At 30.2% G+C, this 15,338-nt stretch overlaps 2 protein-coding genes across 3 annotated transcripts in view; one reads left to right on the plus strand and one right to left on the minus strand.

Annotated features, from left to right (window-relative positions):
* Positions 1 to 1,071, plus strand: part of Mtr4 (exosome RNA helicase Mtr4) — a 75,650-nt gene extending 74,579 nt beyond the window's left edge. The window contains exons 25-26 of the mRNA XM_085825901.1: positions 355 to 459; positions 556 to 1,071. Coding sequence (XP_085682027.1) covers positions 355 to 459; positions 556 to 608 — 158 coding nt within the window. The 3' untranslated portion in view covers positions 609 to 1,071. The remainder of the gene's footprint in view (positions 1 to 354; positions 460 to 555) is intronic.
* Positions 1,072 to 2,087: 1,016 nt separating this feature from the next.
* LOC118187003 (RAB6-interacting golgin-like) overlaps positions 2,088 to 15,338 on the minus strand; it is a 48,737-nt gene continuing 35,486 nt past the window's right edge. Inside the window, exons 5-7 of one of the 2 annotated variants that reach the window (XM_035357179.2) lie at positions 13,555 to 13,762; positions 11,132 to 11,401; positions 2,088 to 8,124 (exon numbers count right to left, since the gene is read on the minus strand). In XM_035357179.2, the coding sequence (XP_035213070.2) occupies positions 11,138 to 11,401; positions 13,555 to 13,762 (472 nt within the window). In that variant the 3' untranslated portion in view covers positions 2,088 to 8,124; positions 11,132 to 11,137. Of the gene's footprint in view, positions 11,402 to 13,554; positions 13,763 to 15,338 lie in introns of both variants that reach the window. The other variant, XM_085825902.1, reaches the window with a different exon arrangement.

Raw genomic sequence — 15,338 nt, forward strand, 5'->3', positions numbered from 1 at the left:
AAAAATATCAAAATATTTCCATTTATATATACCCTATGTGTAGCTCACCAAATTAAATCAGAAATTAGATTTTGGGCCCAAAAGTGAATTACACCATAGATTTTCAGGTTATGAACTTGAACCTAAAGCTATCCAATCTAATATGAGGTACACAATCTAAATTCTGCATGTACCTTTCTTTCTTGTGAGAAATCATATTGAGACTCTGCTGGCTGATAAAAAAGAAAACACGGCAATAACAATTGCACAATGAAATGAAATCTTTTAATAAATAGCTCCTTCCTTCCCCTCCCAAATTGAAAAAAATCGTTTCGAGCAGCTATTGGTTAAGCATATGTTTATTTCTATTAATAGGTAGTATTATTCGATGCATGAGGCGATTAGAAGAATTAATGCGGCAGATGTGTCAAGCTGCTAAAGCGATTGGTAATACAGAAATGGAAAACAAATTTTCTGAAGGTAAATAAGTATTTACCATATATATTCTGGAGTTAAAATAAGAAAACATATTTTTTATCTTATCAAAATTTTTTTTTTTTTTTTTTCCCCCTTTAGGTATCAAACTCATCAAAAGAGACATCGTATTTGCTGCCAGCCTTTATTTATAAAGAATTATTTAGACTAAATTGTGATGTTAAATCTCCAAGGTAAAGTAATATGTGAATGGCAGAATTAATTTGATCTTTTATGTGAGCAATCTTATTTTATATGCTGCATTTATTTTTCTGATTTAAATATATTCTTTAAAATGTGATATTTCATGCACGACTTTAAAATTGAGCATCTCAAAACAGAATCTTAACCACAAATAAAGCACAATATTGCCCCAAATCATAAATAAAATTAAATAGTATCATTTGACTAAAATAGAAAAAGAAAAATGAGCATAATTTATTTTTCAACCGACAATGAATTTTTGTATTCTTGGTTGCTTTAATAGTTGTTAAAGATGTATGACTTCACATTCGGACCTGACTTGATGTGTACAAAGCATATTCATGTGAATGACTCATTATTGCATTTTTAATATTGTACAAATGTGTAAATAAAACTCATTTTCTTTGGAAAATATTTTTAGTGTGAAATTAACTTTTTCTTAATTCTTCAACATATTACAATATAAAATCTGAAATCTGGAATCACAGAAACTTCGATTCTAAATTTCGATCATGAGACAACAAAATGCACAAGCATTGGTTCTGTGTCACAAACACTAAAGGCCAAAAGTGTGATCCTGGCCAACATTAATCAAGGTGTTGTTATTAGCTACAGTGTGACTTCCTGGCCAGCAGGTATGTGACATTCAAGAATCTCAGTTTGCTGGGAAAAATGTGGCATTTACAATACATCCATCTCCTTTTGTTAAGTAGTCTAATCTCTATTCTTAAGTTTTATAATAGTGAAACTCTATTTGTGAATCTGTGTTAAAATTATTTTATTTGTCTGTTGGCTGGTGGTGCGAATTTCAGACTTTGTACTGGATATAATTTATATTTCTTTAACACAGCAAAAGATCCCTTAGATACCTCTTTCAAAAAAACATTGCAGATAATACAATAAAAAATATCCAGATAGAAAAGTTTTTAAAGAATTTTTTTTTTTTTAATTTTTTCCCAAACATGTTATTAAAGTTCTAAAAATGGCCAATTTTCAATTTTTTATAAGTTTTGTTTTTTATTTTGTGTATATATTATCTGTTTATATATAGGGCCGTTTCCCACTGGGGTTTATCTGAGCCAATGGGGACAATTGACGTGGCCAACCCATCTCCCAAACCAGTTTTTTCCCCTAGGGTATATTCAACATAAGTTGAAAAATCTGAATTACAGGCATAGCGGAGCTAGTCACCACATGGAACTGACACTGACTCTGTTAGCTCAGATAAACCCCAGTGGCCCTTTACATTTGCAGGGTATGAAATCAAGACTTTTTTTAAATAATTAAATCTGATTTTAAGGGAAGTGGGGGTCTGGACCAAAAAGTGAAATTTAAGCCTAGAAATGCATAACAGAACACAAAAAATGTCATTAGCTTATGATTATTTTAATAGTATTTATTAAAAGTTGCAAAGTAGACAAGACCAAAAATAAGTGATAAATAATTAGTTTATTTTTACATTAGCTGTACAAAAATAAATTGTATCAATATGTAACTGCTTAAATATTCAGTTAATTATTTTTACAATGGCTATACAAAAATACTATAAAATAAACCAAAAACATTAGTCAAATATCAGTAAACAAAACAGACAACCATATTTATAAAATTAAGTCTTAAAAGTCTATACAGTAAGCTATAAATTAGCTCAATATTTATATCCAACGATAAATATATAAACTTGTTTTGTGCTTTGTAAAATATAATGTGTGTCAACATAGTGATAATTGGACATAAATTAATTATAGTATTATTATTTTATGCTTTATTTTTGTGCTACAAAATTTTAACCTATCTTAGCACCAATAGTGAAATAAATGTAACTTTTGGTTATATACAGGGTGGTCATAAAAAAACTTCTCCAGTATATGAACCCCCTTTGGGTCTATCTGTTCTACCAGTCAAAATGAAATTTCAGAAGTTGTTATCTGAGGGTATACACTTCAGATAGCAATGTTTTAAAACAATAGAGCTCTCACAGTTAGTGAAAAAATTTCAAAATTTTCAAATGGCAACATGCAATTTTTTTCCTGCCCAAATTAATCAGCTCATTGGGGGGGGGACAATAAATGACATTAGAATGATACACATATGATAAAAATTGCAGTTGTAAAATGTTTACAAAGAAGAGCACTGTATAAGACCATTAACAACACAAGAGAGGACAGAGGAAAAAAACTTCTATTGGAATTACAAGGTTTTCAACTTGTTTACTTTCGCAGAGAATAAATAACACATTGCATGCAGAAGATTGTTGACAACAATGAAAACATTACATCACAGGAGAAATCTGTATAACTTCACATTATATCGTATCTTTCAAGTGGATTTGATGTGTACACCTTTGATTTCAGTTAAACACAGAACCAGAAATCAATCTGAATGAGGTCAGGGCTTGTGGTGGCCATGAAACCCCAAAGGGAGATGAGTCTATCTTGAAACATTTCACACATTGATAACTTGTAATTTCAATAAAAGTCCCCCCCCCTCTCCTGTCTTGTGTCGTCACTGGTTCTTTACAATGCTCTTCTCTGCAAACGTTTGAAAAAAATGGGTGAAGCCATTTGAAAATTTCAAAAAATTTTCACTGTAACTGCAGTTGTGAGCTCTATAGCTTTAAATCATCACAATCTTGAACACATACTTTAAAATAATAATATCTAAAATTTCAATTAATGAAGCAGATAGGCCGCTAGGGGTTGCGACCACCCTGCATACAATGGTATCAGGTCGCTGAATAAAATTAAATTTACATTCTCTCTCTATATATATAGAGAGAATGATATATAAATATATATATATAATTCAACAATTTAACAGGGATAAATCTTTATCAAGAATTCAAATGAGCTACATATATGAATTTTGTTATCCAATTTACATATAAAATTTTTAAATTCTGAGAAGAAAAACAGCAATAATATTTTAACTAATTTGCACTGAAGTGATTCTTAAAATTGCATGATAAAGTATGTTAAATATTGCATTAAGTAATGATATACAAATAAATAACCACATATCAGTCTTAAAAGCCATAGTTACAGTTTTGTTATGAACTTTGTTTTAAATCTTAAAGAAGATGTATGCCTATCAGTTTAGACTAGTGGTTGTCAACTTTTTTGCCTCATAACGCCTTTCACCATTGCTAGATCATCCCCTTCATTTTCAAAACATGCATAGTATATGCACATTTATTTAAATTTAAATTTATTTTTTAATCTCTTTTATAAATTAAACAAAAAAAAGTACAGAAAATGTTGATAAATTCCAAAGCTTGAAAGTAATTATTTATATTCATAAACTAAAATACTTAACAGGTGAATAAAAGGCTGATCCCATTCTCCCCTTGGAAACTATGAAATCACCCCCTCTAGATAGTGCCATATATCTATATAAACAAAACCTTCACTTTCTGATTATCTGCTGCTTCTGCATCTCACAAGGTCACATAATATCTCGCCAAAATATATTTATGTGGCAACCCAAGTATATGTGCATACAGTAGCAGAGAAAACCTGGTTTCTGCCTTCAAATCTGACCGAGATTTTAGGAGCAGTGTTTATTCTTGTTGCATTCAAGAACTTAAGGAATCATAACAGGACTGTGGAATTTGCCTGCTAATGAAAAAAAATTGTATTTCTTGAGAAATATTGTGTTCACCCCCATGGTAGAGAATGCAAAAATTTGCATTTCATAAAGTTGTACTTCGTAAATGATTGAAATTTGCAAAAACAGATCATTATATGCATGACAAAGCAGCAACTTGCTCAATGCCAAATTTGTATGATTGTATTATTTTTCTTTTTAAATGAAAACAGATGTCTGTGTATAGAGGAGGAACAACTGGGGAAAAAAATTTGCATTATTTTTATTTTTAAAATACCTTTAACAATTTTAGTCTACTCACTAAATTTATAGAAATATTTAAAATGAATAGCTTACAAGGTTAAAAATGCAAGCAGATATAAGGAAGACTTGATTTATATATTATTTTTATGCAGTTTGGTAGTAAGGCACAAAACATGAAGTGTACATGTACAAATCTAAAAATACACTAGTTTAAAAATGAAGGAATGTAGCTAAAACTTTTTTGTATGATATGTAAAGTAGGCAATGCAACACAAAATATTAAGAATTTAAAAAAAAAAAAAAAAAAAAAAAAAATACACATTATATATTTTGATACAGTTTAATAGTCTGTGCATCCACCTCTTGCTTTGTTTTAAATGCCATGGCATTGTATTAAACAAAATTTTATGGTGTAATTCAATATAAGCATCCTAATTGAATTAATTGACATCCTGTCTTCCTTTAAAATTGGTTGAAGGACTATTATAACACACCTTATTGTTTGACATAGAGTAGAAAAATCAGATGATCTAGATCACCAAGAAAGTGGGATATTACTGCACTTTCTGATGCTTCTCCCCATTTATCCATTTTCTAATACAAATTTTAATACTTTTTATATTATTAGAAAGGGGGGAAAAGAATTATTAGAATAAATCTATATGCAGTCAAAAGTCTTTAATCCGGACTCATTGGGACTTCGGCGATTCTGGATTAGCGGTTTTTCCTGATTATAGATCATCAGTTTAAATCTGGTAAGATGGCATGCAGAAATTATAAAATTAAAAATATGAAACCGTAATTTATGAAATAAAGAAATATTATAATCTAAAGGGTATCAAAATTTACAAAAAGAAAAAGCTTAATATTTATTTGTTTACTTTATTAAACATTTCTTCCAACGCGCGTATGCGTAAAGCATACATTACGCATAGTCAAAATTAGAAAAATGCAACCAGAAAACTATTTGATGTGTATTCGTGATATTTATAATGAATTTGATTTAAATCATATCAAAGACAGAGTACATCGAAATGAAATACTACATTTAGTAATGAACTATAAGCTGAATAAAATAAAAATCTGCCCTGAAGATAAGGATAGTGCTGACAGATCAACTACCAGTTTATTGCGCGCCACGACCTTCCCTTTTCTTGCAGAGCAGCGTGAAATTGATAAACAGATTTCGTAATGGTTAGAGAAACAAAGGATATGCCTTTATCCATTTTTTGCAGCAATTCCACTTTTTGTTTGATGGACATTGAAACATGCTTTCGCTTTGTAGATCCTTTGGCAGTATCTAGCATCGGAAATTCTATTTGACATAATCGAAAGTTCAAGCTTACTTTTATAAAATTGCTCTAACAGTCTGCAAAAAAGCCGGATTCCAAGTCGAAGATTAAGGAACAACGCAATCTGCAACATTAACTGAAATAGATAATTAGATAATTTTAGCCTAGCTTATACCATCCGTTATACATTAAACGTGCATGCGTGAATGTATTATGGGCATGCGTAAACGCATATTTACATGTATGAACGCATTATGCATTGACGCATGCGGAGAAAGTTGGTAGCTTTGAGATCCGGATTATAGATCATTCCGGATTAATGACTTTTGACTGTAATATAATTTTGAAGATAATAATAATAATTGCTACAAGATCATTCCCCCTCTTTTCCGAAAAAAATATGTATCAAATTTGGATTTTTTTTAAACTTTTAATATAAATTAACTCTTTGAAGGGTGGTGGCTACCTACAGTAACCACCTTTTCTATTGAACGTCTTACTCACTCGTGTGAGTGGTTTTCAAGACTGACCGTTTCTGAAGTTCCCTTGTAGTTTGTATTATTATTATGGCAATCAAGAAACATAAGCCAGTAGTTGATGCAGCAATTTGTCTTCAAGAAAATAAGCATCAGCCATCGAAGACAACATCACGACGATGTGAACTCTGCAGCATTAAGAAAATTGATGCAGCAATTCGTCTTCAAGAAAATAAGCATCAGCCATTGTTTACTTTATTAAACATTTCTTTCAATGCGCAAATGCGTAAAGCATACATTACGCAGAGTTGAAATTAGAAAATTGCAACCAGAAAACTATTTGATGTGTATTCATGATATTCATAATGACGAGGAATTTGATTTAAATAATATCAAAGATGGAGTACTTTGGGATGAAATACTACATTTAGTAAGCCGAATAAAATAAAAACATCTGCCCTGAAGATAAGGATAGTGCTGACAGATCAATTTCCAATTGCGTGCCGCCACGTTCATACATATTTTTAACAACTGAAGTAATAACTACATCTCCATTTACTTAAGGTTTAACTTTCATAGAACCTTTTGTCTTAAATCTAGAAACATTTACTTCTTCCTTAAAAAACGTAAGAAGTGGGTTCCATTGTTCGAGGATTCTAGAAAAACGTTTCTCTAAAGATAACTAGCAAATACATACTTATTTCAGATTTTTTCTTAATTCAGTATTATGCAGCTGTTGGAATTGTTTCAATTTTCCCTTCTTTTTAGCAGTCTTTCCAAGATAACAATAATAATAATAAGTATCAACAATGTATTCATCCACACTTATTGGCAAAGACACTGACCTTTTTTTAATTGCTAAATTTAAGAGGTGCACCTCATAATTTGCAAATCAGATTTTTTTTTTACTTTAAGCATGCCTGCAACATCAGTCTTGAAGCCTACCATTCTTGGTGCATTGTTCGCATTCATTGCTAAGCAATTATCCTGAAGACTTGCACTTTCTTAAGTTTTAATAATTAGCTGTGCTAAGCATTAAAGCCTGTTGAATCTCCTTATGGGAACAGAAAATAAACTACACTCAATTTCTGAAGACTGGATTTAAAAAGAAGAAGAAACAACTGTATTCAATTTTGCATTGGTATTATTGCCTTCATCCATAGAGAGGCAGAATGGAACTGTTTTAATGCAATCGATAGCTAAAGATTTATTCTTGATACCAATTTCTTGAATGCATTTCTTCTACAACTGTTTTTTTTTTTTTTTTTTTTTTTTTTGTCCTCTCAAGTATTTTTTAATGATTTCACTGCTGTACTCCAGTAAAAAGGCAGAGAACAGGCATTCTGCATTAATAACTTTTTGTCCCTTTGTTTCCACAGAAATATTAAATTTTCTTCCAATACAACTCGCATTATCCTTACGTACGCACATGCTTAAGAACTTCGGCCCTTCCACCGCACGAAATAAAAAAATTGCAATAACAAATTATACACACTACAATATTAAATTTCAATACTGCACAATAACAGAAGGAAAATCCTCTGTGTATGATTTTTAAACAGTATACGAGTATTTTACATTTTTTGCAGACAACTATGACAAAAGATTGCACTTTCTTAAACATGTTCTGGGAAACATGCTGCTCTCTGGCAAGATGAACAAAATTAACAACATTGATCTTACTTTGTACTCATTGGCTAATATATGCTACAGGATCTGCAATGGTGCATGATTCTCATTGGAGAACTGGAACACAAAGTTTTCAGGCATGTGTTTTGGACTGTCACGCACTAAGCAGAAATGCCCCATATCTTACTAATGAAATGACTTTGGTTTTCTTGTATATGTATCTAGAGAGAAAACAAGTGCTTTCAGATGCCAAAAATCACTATTTTAGATGCAAATAATGAAGTATTAAGCCAAGTTACATAAAATTATGAGAAAGTTTAAGAATAAATTAATGTTGAGAGAAATATGTGGCAAATCGGGTTGGCAGAATTATGGTCAGAAATTGGGAGAGTTGGCAACAATCTTTACTCCTAATGATGATACTCATAGGTCATTCTTCATCTCAACATTTGTAGGAAAATCACTAATTTCATCATCTTTTTCAGAGGGGTTTATCACATGATGCACTTTCTTTCAGAAACTGAATGACAGATATGTTCTATCATTGAATCTGCAGCTTTCATCAATATCCATCCAAGTGCTACATTCCTCACAATTCCTGGTCAACGATAGTTGCAGACTTTTTTTCCCCATCGCGTTTTATCATTTATTAAAAGCATTCTTAAAACAGGTTTTTATTGTCTTTCTTAGACGCAGATCAAAAACTTAATGTTGCCTTAAATCAAAATCCATACGCTTGATTGCTTATTCCCCTTACTTAGCGACATCTTTGCTCTATTTAAACTATTTAGTGACATCACTTCAGTTTAAAAATTATTGATAACACTAACCAACTTTATGATCACAATAAGGAATGTTTTTGTAAGCAAATGGATAGGGATTCAGTAATTTGATAACAATAACAATCACATTATGCTTACTGTACTAAAATTCCTATCCAACCATAATATGCTGATAAAAGAATCAAGTTTATTTCACATATGAGTATATTTTGAGCTCTCATTTGTATAGCTGCAGCATTTATGGACTAGCGAGGTTAATTTGTTAATCATTCGTTTTACTTCCATATCTTATGTTAAAAAAGTACACACATCAAGTATATGTACAATCTCTATCTGCATTGAAGCATTAAGAAATGTTAAATAATATATTGATTCAACATCCTGAAAATTAGCAAGAACTGAATGCGAAAAGGATAAGGACATAGCTAAATATGGTCTTAAAATCAAGAGAAGTTATTGAAATAACCATAAAGTCATGTTTTAATACAGAACTACCTTTTGGTTTCTCATATCGTACATCTGAATGTCCATTTTAAAAAGAAAGCAGATCTACAGAAGCTCCTACCTCAGTGCAATTTCTGCATATTTTAGTATGTGTAAGAAAAGTTTATTTATTTTGTATATCATATCCTGAAAATAAAAGTAATATTTACATTCCTTCCAGGTATTCCCTTCTTTTTTTTTTTTTTTTTTTTTTATAAGTATAGTAGTATATTATTGTTTTAGATGTTGACTGCCACGATGAATTTATGAAAACTTCTCATCCATACCATTTTGACTATCAACTATTAAACCATATTTAGTTATATTAGTCTTCAGTATTTGTTTATAAGATGTTAAATCTTGATGTCTGGTGCAAGTTTAAAAAAGAAAAAATTAACTAATATGAGACATAATGCACATAATTATGTTTTGAAAAAGATCACTAGTCGACACATTTTCATTCGTTGTATTTTATTTAAGATTTCTATTTATAGGATTTTTTAAAAAATATTACGCTGATTTTTATTTTTATTCTTAGCACCCACTAATTAATAATTGCATTTACTTGATATAATTATTCTTGTAATACAACGCCGATACAAATTCCTGAACGTCAATGACATTCAGCAGCAGATTGTCAAATACAGTTAACTTGTTAATTCAGAATTATTTTTAACTGAAGATTACTTACTAATATAATAAGCATGTTTTCTTAGGTTAAATTTAGTTCATTAAGCATTATATTTAGAGACGTCAGATTTAGAGTGCAGCTTTTTAGAATATATGAAACCAAACAATACATCTGATGTGGTCATTTAAATTCAAAAACTATTATTAACCTGTGAGTGACACAACTTTTCAGATCTGCTCTCGTGAAGACTTGTATTTAAACAACATTTATTAATTAAATTTGTATAATTACTTATTTTGGTGTTTGTTTTCTTAAACTTTAATTCGTTAATATAATATATACATTATTAAAAAAAGTTACAATAGTTTTATTCTCTTGTCGTGCAACCTCAAATAATGATAACTGTGGTTTAAATTTTAAAAAGGAAAAAAAAAATATCTGGAAGCTTTCAGATCTTATATTATGCACAAATGGGCATCCCCCCCCCCCACTTACAGAAACATACACATTTTGAGAGCATTTTGCTAAAAATATTTAAAAACATCATATCTTTAGAATTTCCGATGGACAGTTTAACACACTAGAGATTAAAATGTTTTATTCCCACTGCCTGGTTTGAAATTGTTTTCTTAATCAAAAATTTGTTAAAGTTTTACCAAATATGAAATAGATAATAAAACATCTGAAATTCCAAATTTGGGCTTCCAGGTGCCCATATTCAGGTGGAGGACTGTGTTATTCAATATTTGATGACGCTAGGTAGTATTTTTTCACAATGCAAGAAACATACATACATTCATGTAGATGCTTCATTATTTAGTTTCTTTAAATATAATATAGAGCGATAATATTTAGTGGCAACAATTTAACAAATGATTTTGACATTTAAAGTAATTCGACATAAAAGTGCTATTTCAAGACTAATAGCCCTTCTAGGCTAATGCCTATTTGGGATTAAAAAAAAAAAAAAAAATCTGTGAAATATAAACAGTTTGAGCGATCAACTACAAACACACTCTTTTTGTAATTCCCATGGTACTATACATTGTTAAACATCTAACTTATTTTTCTTTATTGATGTATAGCTTTTATGTATATTAATTATTAACACAAGCTTATCTTCCATCCCAATAACTTAACTTACACATTTACAAGCATACTCGGCACTTCTTCCTTACTCTATTACTCTGTTATGACCAAAGTTTCATATTAACTTTTGACCATAAAAGTAATAATAAAGTTAGATATCGACATCATATGCATTTACACAGAACATAATAATATTTTATGAAAGCATATGTTAAAAATGTTATCTTTCTTAAAACTACACACCTGGTATTATGACTTCAACTCTTTTGGTGCAGGATTAGCAACATCTGCTATCCTTTCATTATCATTATTACAAGGTTCTGGGTTGGATGCCAGTAGAGATTCTGATTCGGTGTCCCGCACCTGATGGTCAGCACTGGCTTGCAAAAAAGAATCATTTGATTTTCTTGTCTGGTTTTCTTCTGCATTAGTTGTGATCGGTGATGAGCAGGGTTTCAGTGTTTGGCAAAAGTGATAAGCTTCATCATTCAGCATACAAAGATTTGTCAATATCTATTAAAACAAAATTTAATTGTTAAAGAATAATAAATTGTACTTGTTAAAAAAAATTATACAGTATTAACTTCCCTTAACTATTGTATAGCTTTTAATGAAATAACATAAACAGCAGGAGGTGTCTTTTAACTAAAGCTGGTTTAATTATAAGAATAGGCCTTCTAAAAGAAACATTCCTGAGGGCAAATCTGACATGCATAATGAACTATAGGGTGCCAAGAGACTATTATCTATCAGAGACAAAAGAATACCTCCTCATACAATTTCAACTATCAAGGCATCAAAATAATAGATCTTCCCCTAGGTAGAAATGGCATCTATTAATCAATGGTAGTTGTAGCATTGACTTACATAAGTTAAAATTTGTATAAGAATAAATGTATTTGAAAAGTTTCATAAGTACATACTCCTTTTGTTACAGACAGAAAATGGTCTATTAGTATCCTGTAGTTATTAACTTAGGCAAAGTACAGAAGTGCTATATGTTTATCCCAGTTTAAGCTCCACAAGAGGGAATCTGAGGGTCTTGGATAGTTCTTTTTCTGTACTACCAACTCTCAACATGATTTTTCATGTTGAATTTGACCTACTCTTCAACAAAATGTGCACAATCTTCAAGTTCTTAAAAATCACAACACTTCTTGAAGAAAATCTGTCTTGAAAACAAACTTATAAAAGAAATTACATCCCATCTCAGAATTAGTGACAATAATGCAGATAAAAGAATAATAAAGTGCAGACTTCAGCTAGATATTTGGAGCCCAAAAGGCTTGTTTATAGACGCAAATTAAATACCACTGTATCAATGAAAAAAGGTACATTTTTCTTGAATTTTTCATAGTTTTATTTTAATAACATCTCTTTGGAATTCAAAATTAAACTTTAAAATCTTACATTAAATAATCAGTAGTTTTTCTCTTTTTTACAAGATTTTTTTTAATGAAGAATGCACACCTGAAATCTTGATAAATATATCTAGGCAGTAGTATTTTATGTGTCTTCAAATCAGCCAAACCATATGTATATCTTAATAACAATATTTTTCTTAATAATAAATATAACCTAACAGCCAATAATTAAGGTAGTAATTTGAACTAAAAGAATCCATATGACACGGTGGCATATACATTTTGGAATTGTAATCAATAAATAGCTTCTTTATCATAAAATTCTGGGATTTGGATAAATCCTTGGAGGGTTAAGAGTTGCGTGGAGCATGTTCAGTCAAGGAAGAGCAACATACGTGGTTTTCTTTTTGCCTGGACTAAGAAATTCCATCCCAAAGAGGAAACCCTATGTTTTAATCCATAGTGGAACTCCTTAAAAAAAGACAATAAAATATTTTTTGCAAGAAGAGATTGCCTCAGACAGGAAATTTAATTGATATTAATCTAACTGAAAACAGAAGCAACAAAAGAAGTGATTACTACAAAACTATCCAAATCAAGATACCCCCCCCCAGAAAAAAAAATCATGCTGTTCAGGTACAGGAAGCAGCATAAGAATGCATTATTAGTATATTAAGTCATGATTAAGCTTTTATTTCCACTAAAAGCAGTTTGAATGAATATTGAAAATGTAAATATTTTTGTTTGCTTAAATATTTGAAAAGATAAATGTACCATTATTATTATGAAAGTTGCATATTTTATAATCTCCAGCATTCAAGGAGAAGATGCATGAGAATTAAAATGAACCCTTTAAGCAGAAATGAGGAGTCTCACCACATATACATTTTTTGTACTGAACTCGACTTTGATGGTGACGCCCAGTTCATATTTATATATTAAAACCATACAAATTTCTTCTAACTTATAAAACAAAATTATTTTAACAATTAAACATTCTCTTGCCTTCTTTTATGTCTAAAATTGTCTCACTGTGTATAACAGTGAATCGTTTAAAAGTGTTCACCATTATATTATCAAATGAGTGTGTTAACAATATGGCTGGACAATGTATGTTTATTTTAATCTAGATAAATTTAAAATATCAGATTCTGTTTCTAGATGTTGAATAATGCAGTGCATGGGATTTTCATGGATTGTAAATGTGAAGCTTAAAAATGATTTATCCACAAAGATATATAGCTCGAGCATACTTTGCTATTATTAAATAACTCGATCCAAATAAAAATTTTACCCACGTACTGGTTGAACTTCATTTACTTCATAATCTTCTATGATAGAGTCCATTTCTAGTTGCTTCATAAGTTCAACAAGTTTATTGGCTTTTCTGTTTTCATTTTGTTCAATAATTGCACACAAATGTTCAGTAAGTTGTTCTTTCCTCTGCATTTTCCCAAATAACAATAATTTCGCTTCAACAAATTCTTTTTCAGCTTTTAAGTATCTCTTTCTGCAAAAAAAAAAAAAAAAAAAAAAAAAAAAAAGAGATTTTATATATATATATATATAAGTGCATAACAGTCAGAAAACATCAAAGCAAGCAAAATATGATCAGAAAGTTTGAATCCTACAAATAATACTGATATAAAGTAAAATCCCTCATAATTATGCACTCAATTAACCGACAGTATCAAAATTTTTGCAGTCTAAATTTAAATCCATCTATTTAGCTTTCAAGGCAAAAAGACCTAACAATCTGACAACTTGAATGCTGAAAATGTTTATGTTATGTTTCTGTTTACTCAATAACACAATCCGTATCCAATTAGTGAATCAAAGAATTATATAGAAATACTGATCCCTTTTTATGCATCCATGTGTGAACTTTGAAAATTGTGTCTATGATTTCACAATTCACACTGAAGAACACCATATTTACTTTATCTCTTTCCGGGAAAGGCATAAAGAACATTACATTGCTGTAAATTTTGGCCTGAGATCATATTCATAGATGATGAGCTGAGTGACAAACAGTCTCCTGGTTTTAAAATACATCTGGTGCTCATATGTTAGACATCTTGGATTTACTTATATATTCAGAGAAGTGAAGAGGATATGCAAGCTTGAATCGACGTAGACCATTCTGTTTCCTTTGTATTTTCTCAAGATTATGGTAAAATAACTGGATATGTACTAGGAAACGTTACATTATGTTATGAATATATAGCGAATCTTTAAATTTACAATGATACTCTCGTAAGCAGGCAGACATTCAAAGTTACACGACAGGAGCGACAAAACCTTAAGACAGTAAGCCACATGTTAGCATTCAGGAAACTTCCGAGATCCACAGTTAGATTTTTCTTACAGTTACAATTCCTTATTTAAATCATTTTAAAAGTAATGAATTAGATTTTCACGAAAAGAAACATTTGAAGTAAATTAATGAGAATTTGACATTTTAGTATAACTAATATCGCTGCATATAAATAAGAACTTTTATTTCTTTTGCTGTATATTCAGGAAAACTTTTCTATATGATATACAGATCTGAAGCTATCATACGTTGCAACACAACATTTCAGACAGAAAACCAAGCATTTTCTTCTAGTTTCCTTCCATTTTCCCCCATTTATAATTGTTGAATGGTTTTTAGCACGATGGTCTTTGCAAGTACAACAAGATGAAATCTTTTCATTTGGGTGAAAAATAAAGCAATAATTTTTTAAAACAGGTCGAGAGATTTTTCTAATAAGTACGATATGTAAAACGGGATAGCGCTATTTGAGAAAGCTTTGCTTCAATTTGATAAAGCATAAGAAGATCACACGCTGAAGGAGGAGGGATATATTTTTATAAAAACTTTTTATGTGAAACTGGCTCATATACATGCACTTAGAGAAAAGATATAAGTTGAAAAATTGTTTATTTATTAAAGTAATCGGTTTTTCAACTTATATTAAAGTCTATAAGTTGAAAAACCGATTGCTTCAATTTGATAAAGCATAAGAAGGTCACACGCTGAAGGAGGAGGGATATATTTTTATAAAAACTTTTTATGTGAAACTGGCTCATATACATGCACT

This window comes from Stegodyphus dumicola, chromosome 10 (genome assembly GCF_044657685.1).
Source record: "Stegodyphus dumicola isolate Sdum_Otavi_A_Nest chromosome 10, ASM4465768v1".
Taxonomy (NCBI): Eukaryota; Metazoa; Arthropoda; class Arachnida; order Araneae; family Eresidae; genus Stegodyphus; species Stegodyphus dumicola.